At 47.5% G+C, this 23,809-nt stretch overlaps 1 protein-coding gene across 3 annotated transcripts; it reads right to left on the reverse strand.

The window, feature by feature from the left end:
- Positions 1-440: 440 nt before the first annotated feature.
- On the reverse strand, positions 441-22,041 carry cwf19l2 (CWF19 like cell cycle control factor 2). 3 transcript variants are annotated; one of them, XM_027012168.3, is made up of 18 exons: positions 21,912-22,041; positions 19,960-20,070; positions 18,058-18,186; positions 17,792-17,899; positions 16,615-16,734; positions 14,614-14,707; positions 13,977-14,089; positions 12,641-13,290; positions 10,861-10,975; positions 10,379-10,465; positions 9,125-9,253; positions 6,226-6,363; positions 4,136-4,348; positions 2,153-2,269; positions 1,793-1,948; positions 1,493-1,573; positions 1,203-1,304; positions 441-1,090 (listed from the first exon to the last, which is right to left on the reverse strand). In XM_027012168.3, the coding sequence occupies exons 1-18, from the start codon at positions 22,002-22,004 to the stop codon at positions 950-952; spliced, it is 2,697 nt and encodes an 898-aa protein (XP_026867969.2). In that variant the 5' UTR covers positions 22,005-22,041; the 3' UTR covers positions 441-949. The 3 variants fall into 3 exon arrangements, with proteins under 3 accessions (XP_026867969.2, XP_026867968.2, XP_081556042.1); XM_027012167.3 differs by having other exon boundaries at positions 13,977-14,092; XM_081699916.1 differs by lacking the exons at positions 441-1,090; positions 1,203-1,304; positions 1,493-1,573; positions 1,793-1,948; positions 2,153-2,269 and adding an exon at positions 2,479-3,475 and having other exon boundaries at positions 13,977-14,092.
- Positions 22,042-23,809: the final 1,768 nt, after the last annotated feature.

The following is a 23,809-nucleotide window of genomic DNA, read 5'->3' on the forward strand; positions in this document are numbered from 1 at the left end:
ACAGCAAAATAATGACACATGCACGCACCAGGGGTACAGCCCCTCCCTGTTCCTGTTCCAAATACACCAGTAGATCACAGATACTGAAATCCTTTCAAACTGCTTAGACTCACACATATCCGTGCAAGTCTTCTTTCACTACCATCTACTGACCTCGGAAACACTGCTGACATCCAATTACTGCTGGCCTGTGTACAAAACGTCCAACCAATACAGAAAAAAGGGTCAAAGTGGTATGATGAAAGTCCCATCAGCTCTGCATATCCTTTTAGATCTGTTACAGCAGACACACCCTTAGTAGAGTGTGTGTGTGAGAGAGTGTGTGTGTGTGTGTGCACGCACATTTGCACTGCTTTTTTGCAGTCTTTTTTTCTAAAACATTAAAGGAGCTGTAACAGAACTGCACATCTGCCACTTCTGAGAAATGCTGAGAAAATATATTTCTCTTCAAGAACAGACTGTTTATTTTGTATATTCAATTTGCCCACATTGGTTCACTTTAACAAAAAATATTCCTTAAAAGCATTAGCCCCTGTTAATGATTCCCCCACTTACCCAGCCAGAGTGAGACATGACAGAGGGCAAAGCAATGTGTTGAAATATGCATTTGCCAAAAAAAAAAAAAAACGCCCAACACCTTGAGACTGACCATAGCAGCCCAGACAGGGGTTCACGTACAGCTCGGAGGTTCAGAGAGGAGGCAAGAAAATCTTGTTTCCAGTCTAGAAAACTGGCATTGCATCGTGTCTAGAAAAGCATCATGACAATAATAAAGTCCCGCCGTACCCTCTACAAACTGAATAATGCATGTACAGGATGCTGTATAATAATGACATCACAAATGTGAAGGAGGGGCTGACAAATCACAAGCACTCATTGGTCTCAGCTTTGAGCCTAATCACGCTCCAGCGATTAATAGAGGCTCATCCTTTGGCCGAGGTTGGAGTGCCTAGCTGTCAGGTTTGGTGCAGTCAAAGGGCTTCCACCACTGAGAGAACTGGAGGACTTTTTTGCGCTGGTCGTCGAAATTCTCGCGGATCGGTTTCCGCCACCGCCGAGGCTCCAAATCCAACATCCCACCCAGAACTTCCTGCAAAAGACGACCACCTTTAGAAGTGTGCGCGCGCGCGCGTGTGTGTGAGAAAGAATAGAGAGAACAAGAGAGTGCCACACTGAAATAGAGCTTTTTCTAATTCACTTACTTTCCCAAAATAGGGTGGAAATTTGTGCTCATTCTCGATGACGTGGGCAAATCCTCCCTGCAAGCCAAAATTGACAGAGAAAAACGGCAATCCCTGCGGAACCTGGGGAAAGAAAAAACACATAGAGCAACCCTGTGGGGGGTGGGGGTTCACACAGGGCACCACTGCAAAACAGGGGGAAGAAAACGTCAAGCACCACTGCAGGATGGGGGGGATAACACATCAAGCACCACTGCAGATCGGGGGAGGAAGACATAAATAGGAAGGGAGAAGATGAGTGCATGTCTCACAGCCTGTCTGATGTTCTTGGATGACAAATCCACCAGCTTCTGATTCATAGCCCACTCCTCGTCAGCCTCCATGATGGCTTTCTGAAATGCACGTGCACACAAACACAGATGTGTGTTATTGCGCTGGTATGTTCACTGGGACTCTTCTGTACTACCCGTCAAATTACATCTCACACTCTCAGTCACTCGTTATACAACAAATTAATGAATGATTATCTGTGTGTATGTATGTATTGTGTGTGTGTGTGTGTGTGTGTGTGTGTGTGTGTGTGTGTGTGTGTGTGAGTGAGAGAGAGAGACCTTGAAGTAGATTGGTGCCATATCACCGAGTTCACGTGGCAGAGGCACACACTCATACAGCATGTGCATGCGCCTTTTTGGGTTCGTGTGCATTTCCAAAAACACACAGTCCTGATCCTGAGCTTGGAACATCCGCACCAGTGCTCGCCGGAACAGCTGGACACAGAAAGGGCAAGAGGCAAAGAGAGGGAAGAAAGAGGAGAGGAGAGAGGAGGTGGGAGAGAGACAGAGGGGAGGGGGAGAGAAAGACAGCAAAAAGAGGTGAGAGAGAGAGAACCAAAGATTGTCCCTGTACACACACAACTGTGCATGTTCATGTGTAGCTGCGCGTGTGTGTGTGTGTCTCTCTCTCTTCCTCACCTGTATTTCATTCCACACATCCTCGTCCAGGCCAGTGGAGCAGCAGTGGTGATGTAGAGGAGCAATAAGACAGTGCCCCTCTGTAAGAGACACGCTGTTCGGAAGACACAGATACACCTGAGGGAGAGAGAGAGAGAGAGAGAGACCCTCACAAACCTGCGTTTGTGCACACGTGCTGTTTTCCTGGCTCTGTTTTCTTCTTTTCAAGTTTGGTTTATTTGTCACGTACATAGTCATACACGGTATAACTCGCAGTGAAATGGTTTTGTGAGTGCGCCGTCCAAACTGAGGAAAGAAACGGGTGCATAAGGAAATATATATATACAATAATACAAAAAATATATAAACAGTATATGTATAATATGTATATATACACAATGTACAAGGTATATATGGATGTATGTGTATGTACACAATGTACAATTCCAGTTTACAAATTTAGAGTCACATGGTGGTGGTGGTCCCCACAGTTTATCAGTTGCCCTGATTCAGGGCCAGAATGGCCTGTGGGAAGAAGCTCCTCTTTAGTCTCTCTGTATTGGTCTTCAGGGAGTGAAAGCGCGTCCCTGACCTCAACAGACAGAAGAGCCTATTGTTGGGATGGGTGGGGTCCTTCACAATCCTCCTGGCCTTGGTCTGGCACCACTTGTAGTAGATGGTCTGCAAGTCAGGAAGTTCTGTATGAGTGATGCGCTCTGCTGAACACACCACCCTCTGGAGTGCTTGTCTGTCCTGCTTGGTGCTGTTCCCAAACCAGACTGTGATGTTCCCCTGTGAGGATGCTCTCGATAGTGCAGGCGTAGAATTTCCACAGTATATTGGAGGGCAGTCTGAAGTCTCTTAGGCATCTGAGGTGGTAACAGGGAGTTGGTGTGGCGGGACCAGGACAGGTCCTGCGAGATGTGAACTCCAAGGTACCCAAAACTGTCTACTCTCTCCACCGTGGTTCCGTTGATCCTCACAGGTTGGTTGTGCAGTCCACAATCAGCGCCTTTGTCTTGCTGACGTTTAGGAGGAGATTAAACACCTGGTGCCAGGGAAATAATCTCCTCCAGGTAGGCCCTCCGATCATTGTCCGAGATCAGGACCATGACGACGGTGTCATCAGCAAACTTGACAATGATGGTGGAGCTGGAAGTGGCTGTGCAGTCGTAGATGTACAGTGAGTAGAGCAGGGGGCTTAGGACACAACCCTGAGGAGCTCCAGTGCTGAGGGTGAGGGTGGATGAGGCGCAGTTGCCCACCCGTACTGATTGTGGTTTGTCTGTTAGGAAGTTGGGTGATCCAGTCGCACAGGGATGTATGCAGTCCTAGATCCCCCAACTTAGTAGTGAGTAGGGAGGGAATGATGGTGTTAAATGCTGAACTGTAGTCGACAAATAGCATTTAATATTATATTCTTTAATACTAAATACAATAATGCTACCCAATGGAAGGATCGGAGGGAGCAAGAAAGAGCTCAAAACAGCGAGAGAGTGACAGAGACAGAAAAAGAGAGAGAGAGTTCAAGCCCAAGATTAAGTATATAATAGTTCAGGTAAGGAGTTAGAGTATGATGCTAACAATACCAAGGTCATGGGTTCAATTCCCAGGGAGCCACACCTTGCAGAGGTTAGCACCAACCCTACTCTTGGGGATCTACTCCCCCTGCAGAGGTTAGCTCCAACCCTCCAGTCTAGTTCGGCCGATTTCCTTGAGAACACGGCTGGAACTGAACTTCAGTGAGGTGACCATTTAAGCATATGAGTTGTAATGACTTCATTTTCTATAACACCCGTTCTTTTTGCGATTGACTGTACTCCAACTTTCCCGCATTTGGTTAAACTAGGTTTATGAGAGCTTTTCAGCTCTGCGTCCATCGCCCCGACTGTATTTCAGCTTTGCGGGGTTTCTGAGTACTGCAGTGATAAGTGGGGTTTTGCTCTGTGTAACCCTACACACTAGTGTAGGTGCGTGAGGGGGCGTGGGCAGTAGGAGAGGTACCTTGGCTCCGATGGCCACCACCAGGTGTTTGGGCAGCTCGGAGCTGCTGAAGCAGTAGGGGCATTTGTCCATCTGGCCGGCGAGCCGCCGCGCCTCCTCCATGGCCCTGCTCCGCTGGCGGGCCTCGTCAAGCCCCGCCCTCTCCCTCTGAGCCGCGCTCGACACGAACATGTCGTCCAGCGTGTAGTTCTCGCCGTCCTGCTTGCCCATCATCTAACACACGCGCACGTGCATAAAAACGTGCGTTAAGAAAACCGAATCAGAATGCACACGAACATACACAACAGCACACCCTGCACGCAACCACACATGCACACATCCATGCGAATGACCACATACACAGGCATCAAGATCGGTGAAGGCGAAGGGTCCCATGTGGCGTAACAGAGGCTTTTCCTGTGCACCTCCTGGATGCATGGAGCGAGAACACAGACGTAGCTGAAGACAGCAGTGCAAACCTGTTCTAAAACAAACCTGTTCTCCTACACCTTCATTGTTTTCCAAAACATCTGTGCGAATGTGAATCATAACTTGGGTGAGGGAGCGAGGATGAATGGAGTCCAGGAGAACAAGGGCAGCTCTACAGCGGTCCTACATGTAGCTTCGGTGCGTGCGTGCGTATGTGCGCAAAAAGGAGAAGAACAAGCATCATCTCCGTGGCAACAAGCTCTATGGGGAGGTGGGACGTCTCATCCCTGGCATAGTTGATGGATAGTGTGTGTGTGTGTGTGTGTGTGTGTGTGTGTGTGTCCGTCTGAGAGAGAGATTGAGAGAGAGAGCGAGAGCGAGAATATAAAGTGGTGAAAATTAAAAAAAAATAAAATTTCAATACACAAACACACTGGTCACTATGCTTAAAAAAACAATCATGCATGCAGGTAAACACACAAAACACACTCACAGCTGTTCACTTGTCACTGCTTTCGTCAAACACATCGCTGAACTATACATATATCTTCATATTTTTAGCAAATTCACCATGGTAATGGTCACAGAGCATTCATTCCATAGTGTGGACGAGTGGAGGTGAAAAATTAAGAGAAAGGAAATGAGAAAAAGAAAGCAAAAGAAAAAAGAAGGGAGAGAGAAATCTAAAATGTGCAACGTTTGTCACTTTCATTTCCAATCTCCATGGAAACTGTGACGTCTTTGTAAGTTTATTAATACTGTTTTCACCCCTCATACTACACCAAAGAACAAACCCTACAGGAGAGAGAGGGAGGGAGGGAGGGAGAAGAAGAGACAATGAGAAAGATAGAGGAGGCAAAAGAGAGAGGGAGGGAGGGAGAGAATGAGGGAGAAACTGAGAAAGATAAATGTTGAGGTCTTATGTTCACCATCTGTTATATTCAAAGAGGGAGGGTGTAAGACACAGACAGAGAGAGAGAGACACACACAGACACAGAGAGAGAGAGACACAGACACAGAGAGAGAGACACACACAGACTCACACACAGTGAGAGAGACAGAGAAAGAGAGAGACACACACACAGACAGAGAGACACACACAGAAAGAGAGAGAGACACACACAGACAGAGACACACAGACCCACACAGACAGAGACACACAGACCCACACAGACAGAGACTCTCTCTCACATACACAGAGACCCACACAGACAGAGAGAGACAGCGAGAGAGACACACACAATGTTTTTATTAAACACCTAAAAATAATCAGAAACATTAAAGTAACCTCCAAGCTTTCTTTACACAAACACACACACACACAAAAATCACCTCCCCACACAAACATTGTTTCAGTGATTAACATAAATCCCAGTAAGTTCTTACCGACACACAGATTTAGACCATGGCTCTCTAAAAACAAACCACCAACACCCCCCCACACACACTTTTCTCCTCCTCTTCACCACATGCTAGGGTTATAATCTCTACAAGACTACATGGCTGGATTGCCAAATTGAAGAAAAGAAAAAAAAAAAGAAGATATGACAGTTGCCAATTTGAAGCAGTAGTTACTATGTGTTTGGGTTGCCAGATCAGGGTCAGCAATCTAGCCAGGCGTGAAGAACAGAGAATACGCTGGAAAAATCAAATGGGATGCCAGATTGGCACAGTAAACTCACCCTAGCAGCCATGCGTGAATACAGGGCATTTTGGTCTTGCGCTGAGCTCATCTTCTCCCGACGAACCATCTCCCTTAAGTCCATACCATCATCATCCTCAAAGTACCGAACCCGCTCACCAGCTTCATGTGTCTCAATCTGCGCACGCATAACCATTCACAACCCAACACACACACGCACATACAGCCGTTCATAACAAACCCATACAAATGCGCCCGCGCACACACACAATACCATTTAACAAAATAACTGATGCTGGGGGGGGGGGGGGGGGGGGGCAGAGAGAGAGAGAGAGAATGAGGAATTCATCCACAGCTTCATAAACATAATAAAGCAGATGGCAAAACTGACAAACTGAATTACTCTCAAAGCCACCACATCAGTGATAAATACTGACTGGGGCATAATCTCCCTGCCATTAATACACACACACACACACAGGCACCAAAATGTCTACGGAATATGCAGCATGTGTCTATTCTCCTAATCAGATACATCAGACTGTGCATGCGTGTGTATTATGCAATTATGCAGTGTTGATGTGGTATTGGATTACAGTGGCCTCCCGGTCATGGCCTTCCCAAAGGTCACTACAAATCCTTTTTCACTATGCAGAACACTGGAACCTGAAGGGTGGAGCCAAGCCGGTGGAGTGCGATAGGACACGCCCCCTTTGTGCACATTAAATATAGCTACCCATCAGACTGTGTGTTTGTATATATTTGAATTTGTGTGTATGCGCAAGTGTTACATGTTTGAATTTGAATTTCATCTCACGAGTGTCTGCATATACATGTTTTAATTTGTGTGTGTGTGTGTGTGTGTGTGTGTGCGCGTCTGTGTGTGAGCGTCTGTGTGAGTGTGTCTGTGTGCGAGTGTGCGCGCGCGGGGGGGGTGTCTGTGCACGCGTGCGGGGGTCTGTGCGGGTGTGTGCGCGCGTGCGGGGGTCTGTGCGGGTGTGTGCGCGCGTGCGGGGGTCTGTGCGGGTGTGTGCGCGCGTGCGGGGGTCTGTGCGGGTGTGTGCGCGCGTGCGGGGGTCTGTGCGGGTGTGTGCGCGCGTGCGGGGGTCTGTGCGCGTGTGTGCGCGCGTGCGGGGGTCTGTGCGCGTGTGGGCGCGCGTGCGGGGGTTTGTGCGGGTGTGTGCGCGCGTGCGGGTGTGTGCGCGCGTGCGGGGGTTTGTGCGCGTGTGTGCGCGCGTGCGGGTATGTGCGTGCGTGCGGGGGTCTGTGCGCGTGTGCGCGCGTGCGGGGGTCTGTGCGCGTGTGTGCGCGCGTGCGGGGGTCTGTGCGGGTGTGTGCGCGCGTGCGGGGGTCTGTGCGCGTGTGTGCGCGCGTGCGGGTATGTGCGTGCGTGCGGGGGTCTGTGCGGGTGTGTGCGCGCGTGCGGGGGTCTGTGCGGGTGTGTGCGCGCGTGCGGGGGTCTGTGCGGGTGTGTGCGCGCGTGCGGGGGTCTGTGCGGGTGTGTGCGCGCGTGCGGGGGTCTGTGCGGGTGTGTGCGCGCGTGCGGGGGTCTGTGCGGGTGTGTGCGCGCGTGCGGGGGTCTGTGCGGGTGTGTGCGCGCGTGCGGGGGTGTGCGCGCGTGCAGGGGGTTTGTGCGGGTGTGTGCGCGCGTGCGGGGGTCTGTGCGCGTGTGTGCGCGCGTGCGGGGGTTTGTGCGGGTGTGTGCGCGCGTGCGGGTATGTGCGCGCGTGCGGGGGTCTGTGCGCGTGTGTGCGCGCGTGCGGGGGTCTGTGCGGGTGTGTGCGCGCGTGCGGGGGTCTGTGCGGGTGTGTGCGCGCGTGCGGGGGTCTGTGCGGGTGTGTGCGCGCGTGCGGGGGTCTGTGCGGGTGTGTGCGCGCGTGCGGGGGTCTGTGCGGGTCTGTGCGGGTGTGTGCGCGCGTGCGGGGGTCTGTGCGGGTGTGTGCGCGCGTGCGGGGGTGTGCGCGCGTGCAGGGGGTTTGTGCGGGTGTGTGCGGGTGTGTGCGCGCGTGCGGGGGTCTGTGCGGGTGTGTGCGCGCGTGCAGGGGTCTGTGCGGGTGTGTGCGCGCGTGCGGGGGTCTGTGCGGGTGTGTGCGCGCGTGCGGGGGTCTGTGCGCGTGTGTGCGCGCGTGCGGGGGTCTGTGCGCGTGTGTGCGCGCGTGCGGGGGTCTGTGCGGGTGTGTGCGCGCGTGCGGGGGTCTGTGCGGGTGTGTGCGCGCGTGCGGGGGTCTGTGCGGGTGTGTGTGTGCGCGCGTGCGGGGGTCTGTGCGGGTGTGTGCGCGCGTGCGGGGGTCTGTGCGGGTGTGTGCGCGCGTGCGGGGGTCTGTGCGGGTGTGTGCGCGCGTGCGGGGGTCTGTGCGGGTGTGTGCGCGCGTGCGGGGGTCTGTGCGGGTGTGTGCGCGCGTGCGGGGGTCTGTGCGGGTGTGTGCGCGCGTGCGGGGGTCTGTGCGGGTGTGTGCGCGCGTGCGGGGGTGTGCGCGCATGCGGGGGTTTGTGCGGGTGTGTGCGCGCGTGCGGGGGTCTGTGCGGGTGTGTGCGCACGTGCGGGGGTTTGTGCGGGTGTGTGCGCGCGTGCGGGGGTCTGTGCGGGTGTGTGCGCGCGTGCGGGGGTCTGTGCGGGTGTGTGCGCGCGTGCGGGGGTGTGCGCGCGTGCGGGGGTTTGTGCGGGTGTGTGCGCGCGTGCGGGGGTCTGTGCGGGTGTGTGCGCACGTGCGGGGGTTTGTGCGGGTGTGTGCGGGTGTGTGCGCGCGTGCGGGGGTCTGTGCGGGTGTGTGCGTGCGTGCAGGGGTCTGTGCGGGTGTGTGCCCGCGTGCGGGGGTCTGTGCGGGTATGTGCGCGCGTGCGGGGGTCTGTGCGGGTGTGTGCGCGCGTGCGGGGGTTTGTGCGGGTGTGTGCGCGCGTGCGGGGGTCTGTGCGCGTGTGGGCTTGCTCATCTCTCTCACCGCTTTCTTCTTCCGCCTCCCTCCTCTTGGCTCCAGGTGTTGGGAGGGGCCACTAACCGGCCAAGCTCTTCCCGAATGGTCAGTTCTGAACAAAACCACTTCCTGCTCTGCCTGCTCCTGTGCAGACGCCTGAAAAAAATGTAAAGGAAGTGAGATTCCCAGTCTGTCCCAACCCAGTCCACACAGCAACCCCAGACTCTCCACGTTTCTGCTGCATCTCAGTTCCCGGCATACCTGTACCAGGGCTGGGAAACACTGCTTTACAGCGATTCACACACCTCTGAAAACCTCCAGAGTGAAAACACAGCCCAGTCCCCCCAGCCACAGCTGATGAACGAGGGCTTTAATCAGGGTGGGCCTAATGCTTTTCCCTCACATATCAATCGCTTTACGATAAAAGTGCCATTTTAATGGCTATTCCAAAAATATGTTTTTGTTAAACATCTCTGACGTACCCTCAACATCATCTCAGCACACACTGGTACATCAGAAGACCCCACTGTATCTGATCTTAGAGACGCCGTCAGCAGGCTGGCTAGCTGTGTTAGCTATAACGGCACCATTTGTTTCCACACTGAGGAGGAGGCTGCCCACTGTGGTTAAATGCTGACACAGCTCCTGTTACTGGAGGGGATGCCTTTTCTTCAATAACATACAATATTATTGGAAGCCACAAACTAAGTACTCGTAATTATTTCCCATAAACAAACGCGAGGACTGTTCCTGTGATGAGTTTGTTTTGTTTAAAGCCTATTAAAGATTATGACCACATTTGACCACAGGTCAGAAAACAATTATTTATTCTGTTTTAGGACCTGTGTGTGCATGTTCATTGGTTTTTCCGTCCATGCTGTGTGTGTGGTGTTCCCATTTAAAGATCAAGATATTGCTATGGTTACACAGCATCATAAATCACACAGATTATTAAGGCATTAAAAAGGCCACGTGGCCAACCACCAAAAATCAACACACACACACACAGTATGGAAATAAATCCCAGAATTACAAACAGCACAGCAGCAAGGATCAGAGAACACACGCACAGGAGAGTGGGGTCACAAAAACACATGTCACTCATTTCTCTCTAGCCAGTCAAATAACTTCAGACATATAAGGAGCCTAAATTTTACTACCTTGTCCCAGCAAGTGTGTGCTTGTAATCAAATTAGATGCAGTCCTGCAGTCCTTGAGGCTGCAGCTGCGATTCCAGTAGCCGTGGGAGTTGTAGTCCCAGCAGGGTCGCGGGGCTCTCACCTGTGAAACCGGCCGGGCAGCATGTCTCTGAACCTCTCTCGCCTTCCGGGCGCCTTCCAGCTGAGCCTTCAGAGAGCTCACCAGCGCCTGCTCTCCCACACAGTGACACGCGTGCACGCACACACAGACACGTGTGTGCACAGACGGATGCGCACACACAAAGAGAGAAAGAGAGAAAAGCACACAAATATAAATTAGATATGAAATATTCATTACTAACGAAAGCAAAATGAGAGAATCTTCCGTCTCACCGTGAGTAAATATTCTGTTAGCTCAGGCTTCTGTGGATCCATCAAGACCACACGACCACACACCCTCACCCCCAGCCAAGATGCACACGCATGCACAAACACACACACACTAATAGAGGCACCAACACGGGCATGTGGGGACAGACGGGCACTCAATCACAGATGCAACAGGCTTTTGTGGGGGGTGGGACCGCATCAGAATCTCTGTGTGGCGATTTCTGATGATCTCACCACATTTCCCATGAGCTCAGCCTTGACCAGTTTGGCCCCGAGTTTGTTCATTTCCTCGTCCGTCAGGAGCGGCACCTCCACTTCCTCTTCACCATCATCTTCCTCACTCTCTGAGCTGTGACAGGAAACACACCTGATGCATCATATCCAAACAGCAGGCCAAGTGACCAAACAGCCAACCAATCAGACACATCTTGTGAAAAGAGGGGACATTTAGGATCAGGTTGCATAGTTTCTCACTTTCAAACTCTAAAGAGGAATCCATAGGTAAACCCAGCCCTGTTGAACAAAATCAAATTGCCCTTGAACTTCTACCACACTGCAAACACTGATCTGAGTATTTATTAACTATTCTCACAAGAATATATTTTTTAATTGATCAGTGATTGTGTGCGATTAGCCTGATTAACCTCAAAGTCAATCATTTCTTGATTGTGCTTAACACCCCAAAAAGCAGACAAACTCCCTGACAGAGCAAAAATGTTCTGGCGGTACAGCACACTGGCAGTGAGCAAACAGAAGCGTGTTTGGCTGGAAAGCAGAACCCAGGACTCATCAGGAGAAATTCTAATTTATGCCTGCAGCTTATAACAGTGGTGGAGCGATATATATACACACACACACACACACACACACACACACACACACACACACACACACACACACACACACACACACCCAGGGGGGTATGGGGGGGGAAACACACAAGGGGACATTTAAGATCTGATGTTTAGTTGACATTACGTTTGCCCTCCATCCCAAACATAAATGCACATGAGAAGCAGGTGTGAGCTCACTTCTCGGAGCCCGCTGGGAGTTTAGTGCCTTTATTTGGTCTGTTTTACCGGGACAAGTAAAATGATGGCTGCTTTATGGAAATGTGTGCGTGCTTGCCATGAGACTCATTACCCCCTGCTGTCTGCCTGAGACGCTCCTCAGTTCAGCCATCAGTTCTGGCCCAGAACTCAAACACTGCGCTACCTCCCACAGAACTGGAGCCAGCTCTGAGTGTTTGTGTGTGTGTGTGTCTTTACACCTAAATTTACGCAGACTAAGCCTCAGTGAGGAACACACACATTAATCTCACTCTAATGCACACAGATGGGTCCCACACTCGAGTCCAACTCATGTGTCCTCCTTTGTGACCCTCCCCCTGTGTCTAGTTCTGTCTGGCACGCTCTCTCTTTCTCTCTCCCTCTCTAAAATCAGGAACAACAGATCCCTAAAACAGCAACAGAGACAGCCAGGGCACCAGGGAAAAGAAGTTTGTGGTAGAAGTCGTCTATGTCAAAATAAGTGGGGCTTCTCACGAGTGTGTACTGTGGGCGATTGTTTCTATCGGGTGAGGTTTCGCTTCTGGCTTTTTGTTGGGTTTTTTTCAGTGGAAGGGCCGCTCACGGGCTGGCAGAGCAGGAGCGTGTAGCACCGACATGACCTCTATCTCCACCCCATTCCTCAACATCAGCTTACCTGACTGTCTAATGCTGCTGTCCTGATGTTTTTTTTTTTTTTTATATGCTTCAGGAAAATGAACAATCATTACTGTCCAGCCCTGAAGCAAGACAAGCTAACTTCCAAACAATCTACATATCCTGTATTTAAATCCTGTATTTTTAACATTTTAAACCCAACATTCATTTGGACAATGACCCTACAACTGAAGCTGAATTAAATGGAAAAATAAACTGTGAGTCTGTGTTGAGAGGGTTTGCATGTACGCGAGAGGGAGTTTGTGTGTGTGTGTGTGTGTGTGTGTGTGTGTGTGTGTGTGTATCCTGACCTGCTCTTATCCCGTAGGGCTGCGCTCTGTTGCGGTGCTGGCGCAGGCTGTTCCGAGGTCTCCTTCCTGCTCTCATTCTCCTCCTGCCTCCCCAACCCTCTCCTGCAGCCACTCTTCCTCCACGCTGGAGTATCATCTTCCTCATCTCCAGGTTTCAGGAACCGCCCCAAACTCGGACCGGACGACAGCGTCGTCTCTCCTGCCTTCCGCCAACCGGCTACTGGCCGTAGGTCGTCATCAGTGTCCGAGGGCTTGAGGAAGCGCCCTTCGAGGGTGGCTAGATCTCGCGCTGGGTCCCTTTGGGTGTGCACTCTCTGGGGCTGAGGTTCAGCTCCAGGGAGCCGAGCCAGGCCGTCTCTTGATGCCCGTGCCTCTCTGTTCCCCTCCCTACCCCGCTGGTCAGCGTGCGGCCACCTTTCCCTCTCCCGGTCTCTGTATCCGTCTCGTGGTCTGTCCCGGTCCTGGTCTCGCTCACTATCCCGCTGTCGGCTGAGTTCTGTGGCCCTGTTTGCCTCTCTCCTCCCTCTCTCTCTCCGTTCATCCCCCTCTCCTCTTCTTCCTCTCTCTCTCTCCTGCTCCCTGTCACGTCTCGTCTGTGTGATGGCAGCTGCCTCTGCTTCTCGCAGTCTCTTCTGGAAAAGCTCCATGGACTGCAAGAGCCAACATACACATGCACGCAAGAATCAGCTCATCCCATTACCTCAAAGATTCCGGCTATTCTCTGCAAAATTGTCTTAAGATGAAAAAATAAATAAATAAAAACATTTTAAAAAGTAGGGCTTTAAAAAGTGAAGCTTTCAGAGGTTATTTCAATGGTTATTTATTCGTTTATATTTATTTATTAAAAATGTAAGGAGCAAACGTGAGTTCATTAGCTGCAGCTGCAGACAAGTAAGTGAAAGTGCTGGTTCAAGTCCCATTGACCACCTTGGGTAACATAGATCTGAGGCTCACAGGGCTTCTGGTTTTAAAGCCCTGGGCTCTAAAACTTAAGAGTCCATCCCTGTCTCTCCTCTGCCCCCTGATCACTGCTACCAGTTATGCACATCAATGAGAATTTGCATAATATTTCAATGAGGATTATGTACATAGATTTCAGAACACTGGAGTCTGTGTAAAACTGTGTGTGTACGTGACTCTGTGTGTGTGTATGTGTGTGTGTGTGTGTGCGAGTGCATGGATGCATATTTCTAATTATTAGGCAGCAATTTACATGCGCGTATACATGCATTTCAAAAGAGTACACACCATTTCAAGTGCCTATGACTATTTGTGCATTTCTGCAGACTGCAGCATGTTTTAAAAGTGCGCACGTGTGTGCAGTGCGTTTGAGTACCCCATATCTCTCTGCCACCACAGCATCCAGGCTGCACTTCTCTCTCTCCGCCTGCTCCTTCATCCTCTGATAGGACTTCCTCAACCAGCTCAACCCCCCGTCATCCACCACAGCTGCTGAGAGAGAGAGAGAGAGAGAGAGAGAGAGAGAGAGAGGGAAAGCAAGAGAAAACCAGCATTTAATCACCTCAAATATACAGTTCAACTTAGTCATCAAAAAACATTTCACACTCAGCAGGTAGCAAAGTACATCTGGGTGTATGCGTGTGTGCTTGTTTGTGTGCACGCGTGTGTGTATGCTAAAAAGTAAATTGCTTTTTTACTTGAAAGCTTATGTAAGAGTGATGCAGTGACTGTAAAAGATTTGGGGGAGCTTGGCTTAGCAGGTCTACTAGTGTCTCTCCTTGTCTTTCTCAATAAACAATTACAGACTTTTCAACCCTCCCCCATAAATCTAGGTACGTCTGTTTGTGTGTGGCGGTTTATAGCTGTCAAGACAGGGGAGTGTGTGGATTAGCAGCTGGAGTGACCTGGTTCGGACTCGGACAGACGCTCAGAATGTGAGTTCCAGGAGCTCTACCATTAGTACGTTTATGATGTCTGCGCGGTTATTTGTCAGCTTGATCTATCAGCGCCACCTTTTTTGGTTGTGGTACTGGCGTTCTCCTCTGGGGGCAGTCCGCTCCCGCCATCCTTCCAATAGGGGTTGAGCTCCAACCTGTGGAGGCCGGCCTAAGTGGGAGAGAGAGGGCAGGGCTTAACATGAGCACACACCACGGCTGTAACAATAGATTATTTTAGTAATTGAATATTCAATTGGTTAGTCCATTGATTAATCAAGTAATCAAATAAGAAATACTTTTGCTTTATTAAAGAGCAATAGTAAATATTAAAAACAATGCAAGACAGGTCTCTTCAAATGAAAAACGTATAGGTTTCTATTTTAGAATAATCAACATTTGTATTGCTTAAACTGCATACAGGATGTGTCAAAACAAACTAATTTGGTGCATTTAAGTGCCATATTACATTCTGTGTTTTAAATAAAACATTTTCTAAAACACAAACAAAATAAGTAAGCAAAGAATTTTGATTGTTGATATAGGGCAATGGTAACTCAGTGGTTAAAGTACTTGACTAGTAATTGGAAGGTTGCCCATCCAAGTCCCACCACTGCCAAGTTTCCACTGTTGGGCCCCTGAACAAGGCCCTTAATCCTCAATTGCTCAAGTTGTGTTTAGTCAGAATTGTAAATTGCTTTGGATAAAAGCACCAGCTAAATGTAAATATAAATGACAAACACAAAATAGTTTGGTTTACACATATGAAAAACATAAACCAGGTAAAACCCAGCCATTTGCTACTTTCCTTAACCTTTACAGTGCACTCAGTGGGCCTCAACATGAAAGCAGAAAGGTTTTGAAAACCGTAGCTATATTTCTCGCAACACAGAGCTATTTACTTCCTCTGTGTACAGAGGGCGATTCCTTAGTTTATTTAGTCTTTCAAAATGCAATTGTAACAATGTATTCCAGTCCATTTACTATAATGCCTACCGTATAGATCCAAAAATGTAAAATTGGACATCTCTGCAAATAAATATGACGAGAAATCGCTCCGGTACAATTCAACAAACACACGCAGATCGTGAACAGGCTACTCTGCCAGGTAACCTTCCGTAAAACAGCAGCAGCATGGCTGCATTATCATGTCCGATGTCCCTGCTGTGTGAACGTCTCCTGTCTCTGCAGTGACAAGCCAAGCCCGATGGTACAGACTGTTCGGACTCTGGCTACGCCCAGTGTCGTAGCCTCTCCGTCGCATTTTTAAAAAAAGGTCACTGTTGACTTCTTCACATTATCTACGGTAAAAGCAATACAGTATCACCTTGCCTTAATGTTGTTTTGGTGCGCTCCCACATTTTTTGGCGTTAGCGAGCCTAGAATTTAACTACTGAATCTGTTTTTAACTACCTAGTATTTAACTACTTAATCTGTTTTCGGCTTGATGGATGTTTTGTGCATATTTCACGCAAGGCATCATGGGCCATGACAATATTGTGGATATAGTTATATGTGTTAAAAGAAGCTTTGCTGCAAAGAATTTGCATTGATTTTTAGTTATCGAGTTACACGAGGAATTGTTTCAGCCCTAGCACACACCCTCGGGTTTACATCTGTGGCAGTTTTCGTACATTGCCAAATCAATTAGGTGAAATCCACCCCGAAAGGGTTTCTGGTCATAAGCTGTGAAACAAGAGGGTATAATATCTCCAATAACAAGAACATCCACTCAGAGGTCATCGGGTGTCTGAGTCCTGGCATGTGTAACCAGAGCAAAGCTATATGCATGTGAGCAGATCTCCAATAATCACGTGAGAACAGCTTACACCAGGAGCAGATCTTGGGGGTATAACCATTTCTACACTGGTTCTTCACCGGCCTATCAGTGTTATAACAAATATGTGAAAGCCTAGTTATTCTCATCATAATTTGGGGAAATGTGGAATAGTTAATTTTTTTTTTTTTTTTTTACCACACACACACACACACACACACACACACACACACACACACACACACACACACACACACACACACACACACACACACACACACACACACACACTCCCTCCTCACCTGTTGGATGGTCTGCTCCCTCTCGCGCTCCGCCTCTTTCTCCACTTCCTTCTGAGCTCTTCGCTCGGCAACTGATGTCGTTTTCATAGCCAAGAAATCAAAGGTCATCCACTCGTCTCTCTGGTCAGAGGTCAAAGATTAAGGTCAGAGCAGGTAACACTAATACAGAGATAGAAGCAAACTGACAGAGTTTATAAGAAACTACATTTGAGAGAGAGAGAGAAAGAGAGAGAGAGAGAAAAAAGAATTCTGAGGTGTTAGTGGATGTTTGGTGACATGATGGAAGTTTTGTGCATTTCAAGATGACAGAATTCATTTCCAGTGATCGGGTTCCACAGGCTGACGCACACAGCAGCGCAACAGTGGGTCAAGTGATATGGTGACACACACACACACACACACACACACACACACTTACACACATACACACATACACACATACATACATACATACATACATACACCAGATGGGATCACTGAGGCAGACACAATCCAGACTAAAGATTTGCTAAGCCCAAGACCTCCCTGACCTCTACTTGGCTTTGTGTGTGTAAGCATGCATGTGGCAAACACACAGTGATGCAAACTGACAGAAACATCTATTCACTCCAAGTAATAACAGTACCAAACACTTAAGAGTACACTTGACACACAGATAATATCTCACCCTCTCACACAGTCATGTGTAGACTTGTATTGGCACATGAAGGAGCTACAATCCTAACTAGTAATTTCCTGTCCTGCTCTCAACACAGACAGCAGGAGAGTGTGCAGCTCAAACTCCACTTCTGTCTCTTCATTTCTTCTCTTCTTACACATACATACGGGCAAGAGACGGGTGCACACACACACGAGCAGGGGACGGGCCTGCGCACACAAAAACACGCACAAGCAGGAGACAGGTGCGGGTGCGGGTGCGAGTACACACACACACACACACACACACACACACACACACAGAGACACACACACACAGACACACAGAAGACAGGCGTAGACACACGCACACACACAGACATCAGTCTGCTAGTGGAAGTTAGGAGTAACTGATCAGGCTTTAGGAGATCGTTCAGATGACAGATTTGCCATTAATGAAGCTTGACCACAGGAAACATGATGGGATCTGTCGCACACTCACACAAACACACACATACATGCACATGCACAAGGGGCTTACCTGAATGCTATTTGTAGAGCTGGCTGTGGCTGTGGTCTGCTCAGAGACCTTCCAAGCTTTGTCCACACCCCCTGTCTGGGGCGTGGCTTCCACCCATTCCTCAGAATCCTGGAAACAAATGCCAAGGAGTTAAGATAAGCTTGTAAACAAAACACCAGTGAGACCCAATAAACAAACAAGCAATCAAGAAGATACATTCAAGACATCAAAAAACACACAAGGATCCCAATCCACAGAGGCGCAACACTGCTCCAGACAGGACGGACCTGCGAGCTGTCTGACGACGCATCCTCCTGAGACCTCCTCTTTTCTTTTCTCACTTTCTTCTTCTTTTCCTTCTTCTTCTTCTCGGATTTCTCCTTCTTCTTCTTCCTCTTACTCTTCACTGAATGCTCCTAAAAAGGAACACAGTACAAATCAGCTCTGAGGACCCCGTAATACAACTTGGACCTGAATTACTTAACAAATTTATGAGGTGTAGCATGCAGAGAGAAAACGCAGACACAGAAACACTAACGTTTCAGGACATTGGCAAGTGTAGTGAGGCTCATTCAGATAAAACACACACATTCTTGTTTACTATCCTTGTAGGGACCTTCCATTGACAATCATTACTGTAGCTAATTAATGCTACACCTCACCTAACCCTAAATCTAGCCTCAGTAACCAAACATAAATTAGTCTCCTTCAATTTACTCCTTTCAAATGAAAATCCCAATTTTTGTGAACATTTATTTGTACCCATGGTGGTCCCCGCAAGGTCAAAAATATCAAATGAGCCATCCAAGTGGTACAGGAGATCATGGGTTCGAATCTCGACCAGGCCATCTCCAGGGTGGTCTTTTAGGCAAGGTCCTAACCGCTGCCCTTACTCATTACTCATTAACAATATGAGTTCTAAACAAGAGTAACACCAGGTTGGATGTTGCCCGGGTCCACAAGGTCCGCGTCAGATACTAGAGGACCAGAGCAACCTGATAAATAGTGGGCTACTGGAACTGCTATCACAACTTGACATCGACGAGGTACAAAACACATGCTACGGCAATGAGGAGTCAGGACAACAGGTCAGAGGAGAGAGAGCAGCAGCAGCAGCATCATCCCCACACCCCGACCTTGGGAATCCATGCACCAAGACCAATGCCACAGCTGTGGACCTGAGATTGAAAATCATGGCTAAGATGGGCAAATGATGGGAAGATGATGTGAATGCAGTGCTACAAACATTCCCTATTCAGTGACCAGCTGGGCTCTACCACACCAGGCAGGACCCCACATGCAGGCTTTGCAAAGTTCCCCCGAGATATTCCAGCCCATTAGTGGGATGCAAGACTCGGGCAGGGCATACATGGAACGCTATAACCGAGTGGGTGGCTTGCTTGAGTACAGGCTGGAAGTTCTAAGGTATACACCACCAAATGTGGTGGCAAATAGGACTTCCAGATACAGACATGGGGGACTTCCTGTGGGTCTTCCAGATACAGATGCTAAAGGCTAACCAACCAGACAGAGTATTGGTGGATAAACTGCAGAAGAGGGCCATAGTAATAGATGTGGCAATCCGGAAATACAAAAATATGAAAAGCTTGGCAATACAGGAAATATGAAAAGCTTGAGAAACCCAAAGGGCTTAAGGAACCGCTAGAAAAGATGTGGAGGGTGAAGGCAACTTTGGTAATTGGAACACTAGGGGCTGGGACCCCCAAACTGGGAGAAAGGCTCTAACAGATTCCAGGAACAACAACATCCAAAATCTCAGTCCAGAAACGTGCAGTCCTGGGAACAGCTAAGGACTCTCAAGCTCCCAGGCCTCTGGTAGAGGACCTGAGCTTGAAGGAAAAATACACACAGAGTCAAAAAAGTTGTGAATGTCCTGAACAAATATCCTGAAATATTTCACTGTACTTAGCATTAGCAATTAGCAACATATTCCTTTAACACCTTTACATGTTTTACTTAAATTAAATATACTACATGTACAATATCACAGATATATCACAGGAAAGGTGAATGTGCAAGGTTAATCTCAGTTGCTAGGTTTCCACAGACATTTCCAGTGACTGGCTCTGACAGATGAAAATGTCATTTAATGGAACTTCTGACACTGACCACAACTCTGGTTGGAACCCATCATCCAACCATGTGTTACCATAGTGACCCCCTTTTACCTGGCCCATCTGCTGCAGTCGCTGGTCCACCTCCGGCAGCATCCAGGTGTCTTCACCTCGAGCCTTCCTCTCTGCATTCTTCTTCTCCTCATCCTCATACTTCTTTTTTGCCTGCAGAGAAAGAGAGAGGGAGACAGACAAAGAGACAGTGATGGATAGAGAACATCAGGACTGAGCTGTACTCACTACAAAAATCTGCTGGCATCACAACAATTTGGCTCTCAGCAATGTCTTGTGTTGTCAATGACCCAGCTTCATACATAACCTTACCCCTACCCAATTACACCCCATCTCCTCTTAAATCCTCATACACAACCTTAACCATACCATTACACCCCATCTTCTCTGAAATCATCATATATAACTTTAATGCTAGCCCATTCTACTGCACTTCCTCTGAGTTCAAGCACACTGCTACAATGTTAAGCACAGAGTAAGTGTAGTTAGATTTTTATATACATTGCAGTACATAAAATCCCATCCATCATTGCGTGTTCTGAGATCTATTATAATTCTTCCTTGAATCTAGAGGAAGTCCATGCATTAGTCTTTTATTACCAAGAGTGAATTCAAAGTGAACGACCCAAACTAAGTTCTCTGGTAAAATATCAACAAATGCGCACACACATAGTATGGCAGAAGTGTGCAAGTGTTTAAAGGAGATAAATGTGTGTGGGTGGGTGGATAAGGTGTATAGGTGTAATATGTGTCATTCATTCCCATCAGAGAGCCTTGCTGGTGTTTGTTAAAGAGTAAAGCTAACACAGCTGGATGGTGGATGGTAGATAATGCAAACTGTGCAGTACTGTGACTAAACGCAGCCATGTGCATGCAAACACACAAGCATCACAGCTAAGTTCACACATCCCATCAAATTCATGCTGTCATCTGATTCATGATACGTGTGTGTGTTTTCATTAGAGTTCACAACTTCAAATGAGCGGGAACGACACCACACAGTTTAAAACAGTGTAAATACATGCAAAAACAAAAACTGCATTAAATGTTACTCACTGCGTAATATTGTTAAATATAAACGAATAAACAACGTAAAAGGAGTTAGGCCTAATCTGTTTATGACCTACAGCTGGACTGGACTCTAACCTACTGTACTGTACTAGTATATATTCAATAAGTAAATGACAAAGCACATTTGTAAATCGCTCTGGATTAGAGCGTCTGTTAAATGCTGTAAATGTAAATGATCAGACAGGCAGCTCAGAACGGGCCAGATTTGCACATTCTCTCTCCGCTGAGCTGAGCTGTGTTACGAAGCTTCTCTCATAACTCCTCACGGCACTGTAATAGGCAACATAATCCTGCATTTGATCTTTTGCTACACAAACATCGACACCTTGTGGCAGGTAAAAGGTACAATCCAAAACTAAACACAAAATACTTAGCGAGCTAACTTGAGGGCAGTAGTAGCTCAGTAGTTAAGGTATTTGAATTGTAATGGGAAGGTTGCTGGTTCAAGCCCAAGTTGCCGCTGATTGGCCCCTGAGCAAGGCCCTTAATCCCCAATTGCTCAAGTTGAGCTCAGTCATAACTCTAAGTTGCTTTGGATAGGAGTGTCAAAAATGTAATGTAACTTATCTGAATCGAGCGCAATGCACCAACGTTATATTGTGACAGTCTTTCCCTATTTTTACTTTCTAACATATATTAATATGCAACGAATGTTGTAGTGTTTTGCGATGACTAGCATTATACGTGACAAACCAACACGATCTATAAACTAAAGTGAGCAGCATATAATGTTTCTGAAAGTGTTCAGTTTGCGGCCGAGTATGTTGTAGCTGCTCTGTACCTAGCTAGCTAGCTTAGCTATAAAGCTAGCTAGCTAGGTTAGCATGTAAATAGTGTGGCCTTTCTGTTAAACTTAAGCCTCATAAAATCATTGTTGCATTCGTAGTAAAAACCCACGCATGTCAGCATAAATTCACTTTCACCTTTTGAAGAATCTCCTCTCTGGCTTTGCGTTTAAATTCTTTTCTAGCCTCGATGTTGTTTGCACTTTCAAAGCTGCCCCCGTAGGCCGCCATGGCACCAACGTAAAAGGTTGTCAGTGTCGTAAAACGATTGTCGTAATAATCAGTCGTAATAGTCTGTCTAGTAAGTGTATATACAGTCTCTGCGCTTTCTCGCTCTCTCTCTTTTATTAGCCAGTCTCCTTCCAAATGAAAACCTTTCATCCTGCTGAACACCATCAAAACCCCAATCCACATGAGTCAAGAAGTGGTATGGGAAGGGTAGACTCAGGGTCTGATCACACGGCCATTGAGTTCTTTATATAACCACTTGCCAATGTATACTCAAGCACATATTCTTGCATAACATATGTTATCTACACCAATATCTTAGAGCGCAAGGTCAATGTTTGGCAGCCTCCAAAACAGTATTAAAGAGTAAGCATTTTTCACTGAAGGATTGCAATAAACCCATCTAGCACACGTCTCCTGTGTCTTCACTAGGAACAGTGAAAATACTATACCACACCTTCAAACCCTCAGGCCTCTGGTAGAAGGCCCAAACATGAGGAAAAATTGATATGATTACATAATTGCCACATGTGAATGTTAGCTGTACATTCATGCTGAGAATCTCCCCTTCTACCACATGTCCAAAGTTGCACTATTAGATTCACACCTGGTGACCGGGGAAGCCACTGAAGTACATTGAGCTCATTGTCATGCTCATGAAAGCAGTTTAAAATGACTTGTGCTGTGTGGCATGACATCAAGCTAGAAGTAGCCAATATAATAATGCATGTTGTGGTTATAAGGGGAAGCACAAGGCCAGCAATAATACTAAAATTGTCTGTGGCATTCAAATGAGGTTTGATTGGTATCAAGAGGTCTATTGTGTGCAAAGAATATATTCCCACACCATTGCATTGCCACAACTAGCCTGAACTGATGAAACAGGTCTGGGCTATAGACTTGTGGAATCATATTTTGTAAATTGCTTATATTATTGAACAGTAATTGATATTATGCATATTGTGATGAAATCCTTACATTATAACTGCTAAATATTAGTAGATGGGTTGAAGCATGAGATTGAAAATTGCTAGAGGACATACGTTAAAAAAAAACTACAGGTTGCACACTGTATTGAATTAACTACACTGAGGCCAGACATGGTGTTGTACTCTGAAAGTAAATGGACAGTTTATTATATAAAGTTAACAATTCCATTTTAGGATGCAATGGATGAAGCTTTTGAAAGTACGCAGGCTTGGTGCCCAAGGCTGGAGAACATGGGTGGCAGTGGATTTTATGGCTTATGTGTGCTAGTGACATATGGAACTGGTGGCACTGGGTATGTGTGAACAGTGTCACTAATAGCCAATTAAATTGAATTTCTTTGTCCTATGTAAACCAATCAACAGGGACAACACCTTGGATGAATATGTGCTTTGCTATAAATTGGTGAAGATCTGAAACAATGGTGCAAGTAAGATCAGTCTCCATGTCCATGAGAACACAAACACTGATCTGATGAATGAGTGAGTGTATATTAAAGAAGAGTTTTCACCAAGATTCATGTTGTTTATGCCATTCAAATATAAAATGAATATGCAGACTTCAGAATTAGTTAAAGAGAATAGCTGGTCCTGTCCTTTATTGCAGGTTAACATTATCAAGCACTATTGAGGGACCCTCCAGAATGTCCGACACTCACACAAAGAACCCACATCTTTATACATTGGTCAGAAGTGATTATGTATTCACCCCACCTTTTTATTTACTAGTGTTCGCATTTGCCACCATTACATACAAATCACACATTAGTCAACATATGCAAACTGATATTCAACACCCACACCAGTTGGAACCCATTACCA

The sequence above is a fragment of the Electrophorus electricus genome, chromosome 17, assembly GCF_041902795.1.
Source record: "Electrophorus electricus isolate QZ-2024a chromosome 17, ASM4190279v1, whole genome shotgun sequence".
In the NCBI taxonomy this organism is placed as follows: Eukaryota; Metazoa; Chordata; class Actinopteri; order Gymnotiformes; family Gymnotidae; genus Electrophorus; species Electrophorus electricus.

Bases quoted from the DNA above. Each gene is read 5' to 3' on its own strand.
- cwf19l2 (XM_027012167.3), bottom strand. From the start codon at position 22,004: ATGGCGGCCTACGGGGGCAGCTTTGAAAGTGCAAACAACATCGAGGCT. The intron at 10,976-12,640 runs GTCAGGATACAC...TTCCTGTCACAG, and splicing joins GCCCTACGGGATAAGAGCAG to CTCAGAGAGTGAGGAAGATG. The intron at 1,574-1,792 runs GTCTCTCTCTCT...CGTGCATTTCAG, and splicing joins TGGCACCAATCTACTTCAAG to AAAGCCATCATGGAGGCTGA.